Genomic DNA, 858 nt, shown 5'->3' with positions numbered 1-858 from the left:
TGATGTCTCCTCTCCCGCAGGTGAAGGTGTGGTTCCAGAATCGCCGCATGAAGTGGAAGCGCGTGAAGGGTGGTCAGCAGGGGGCAGCGGCGAGGGAGAAGGAGCTGGTGAACGTCAAGAAGGGCACGCTGCTGCCGTCCGAGTTCTCGGGCATGATGGGATTGCACCACCACGGCAACGCCACGGGCGCCGGCGTTTCCCCCGGCAACGACGACAGCCGCGACAGCGACCAGAGCTCTGAGCACGCTCACTTATGATTCACCAACACACACACGTATACACACACACACACACACACATGCACACACACAGTCCGGGTCCATTGCCCCAACACACAAACTTTTTGTCCTTCAAGAAGTCCCGGCAACGATGACACCTGTGACTGTGACCAGTGCTCTACACATGCCAACTTATGACTGAAATACACCACCAACACACAGTGCAGCTGAAAGGTTGGGGAGGGCCATTCACAAAATCAATGTATTGAGTTTTGGGGTCCTGAATGGTCAATGTAATGAGGACCCAATTTCGGACCTCCTCTCTTCCTGGGTCCGGTCGGCTTCCCTCCCAAAAGACACACACACACACACACACACACACACACACACACACACACACACACACACACACACACACACACACACACACACACACACACATTCAGACACACATTCAGACAGACAGACAGACAGACAGACAGACAGACAGACAGACAGACAGACAGACAGACAGACACACACACACACACATAAACAAACACACACATCCTGGATCTGTTGCGCCAAGCGCGCACACACTCTTGGTCCTTCAAGAAGACCCGTCAACTAATTAACCGTGCCCTCTCGCTGAAGATGAAGA

The 858-nt window shown here is 53.6% G+C and overlaps 1 protein-coding gene across 1 annotated transcript in view; it reads left to right on the top strand.

Annotated features, from left to right (window-relative positions):
* The window catches only part of meox2b (mesenchyme homeobox 2b), a 36,007-nt gene extending 35,418 nt beyond the window's left edge, over positions 1-589 (top strand). Inside the window, exon 3 of the mRNA XM_063185418.1 lies at positions 21-589. Within this exon, the coding sequence (XP_063041488.1) occupies positions 21-257 (237 nt within the window). The 3' untranslated portion in view covers positions 258-589. The remainder of the gene's footprint in view (positions 1-20) is intronic.
* The last annotated feature ends 269 nt before the right edge of the window (positions 590-858 follow it).

This window comes from Engraulis encrasicolus, chromosome 20 (assembly GCF_034702125.1).
Source record: "Engraulis encrasicolus isolate BLACKSEA-1 chromosome 20, IST_EnEncr_1.0, whole genome shotgun sequence".
Classification (NCBI taxonomy): Eukaryota; Metazoa; Chordata; class Actinopteri; order Clupeiformes; family Engraulidae; genus Engraulis; species Engraulis encrasicolus.
Note: the sequence above shows the minus strand (reverse complement) of the source record. Positions and strands in the feature narration are given on the sequence as shown.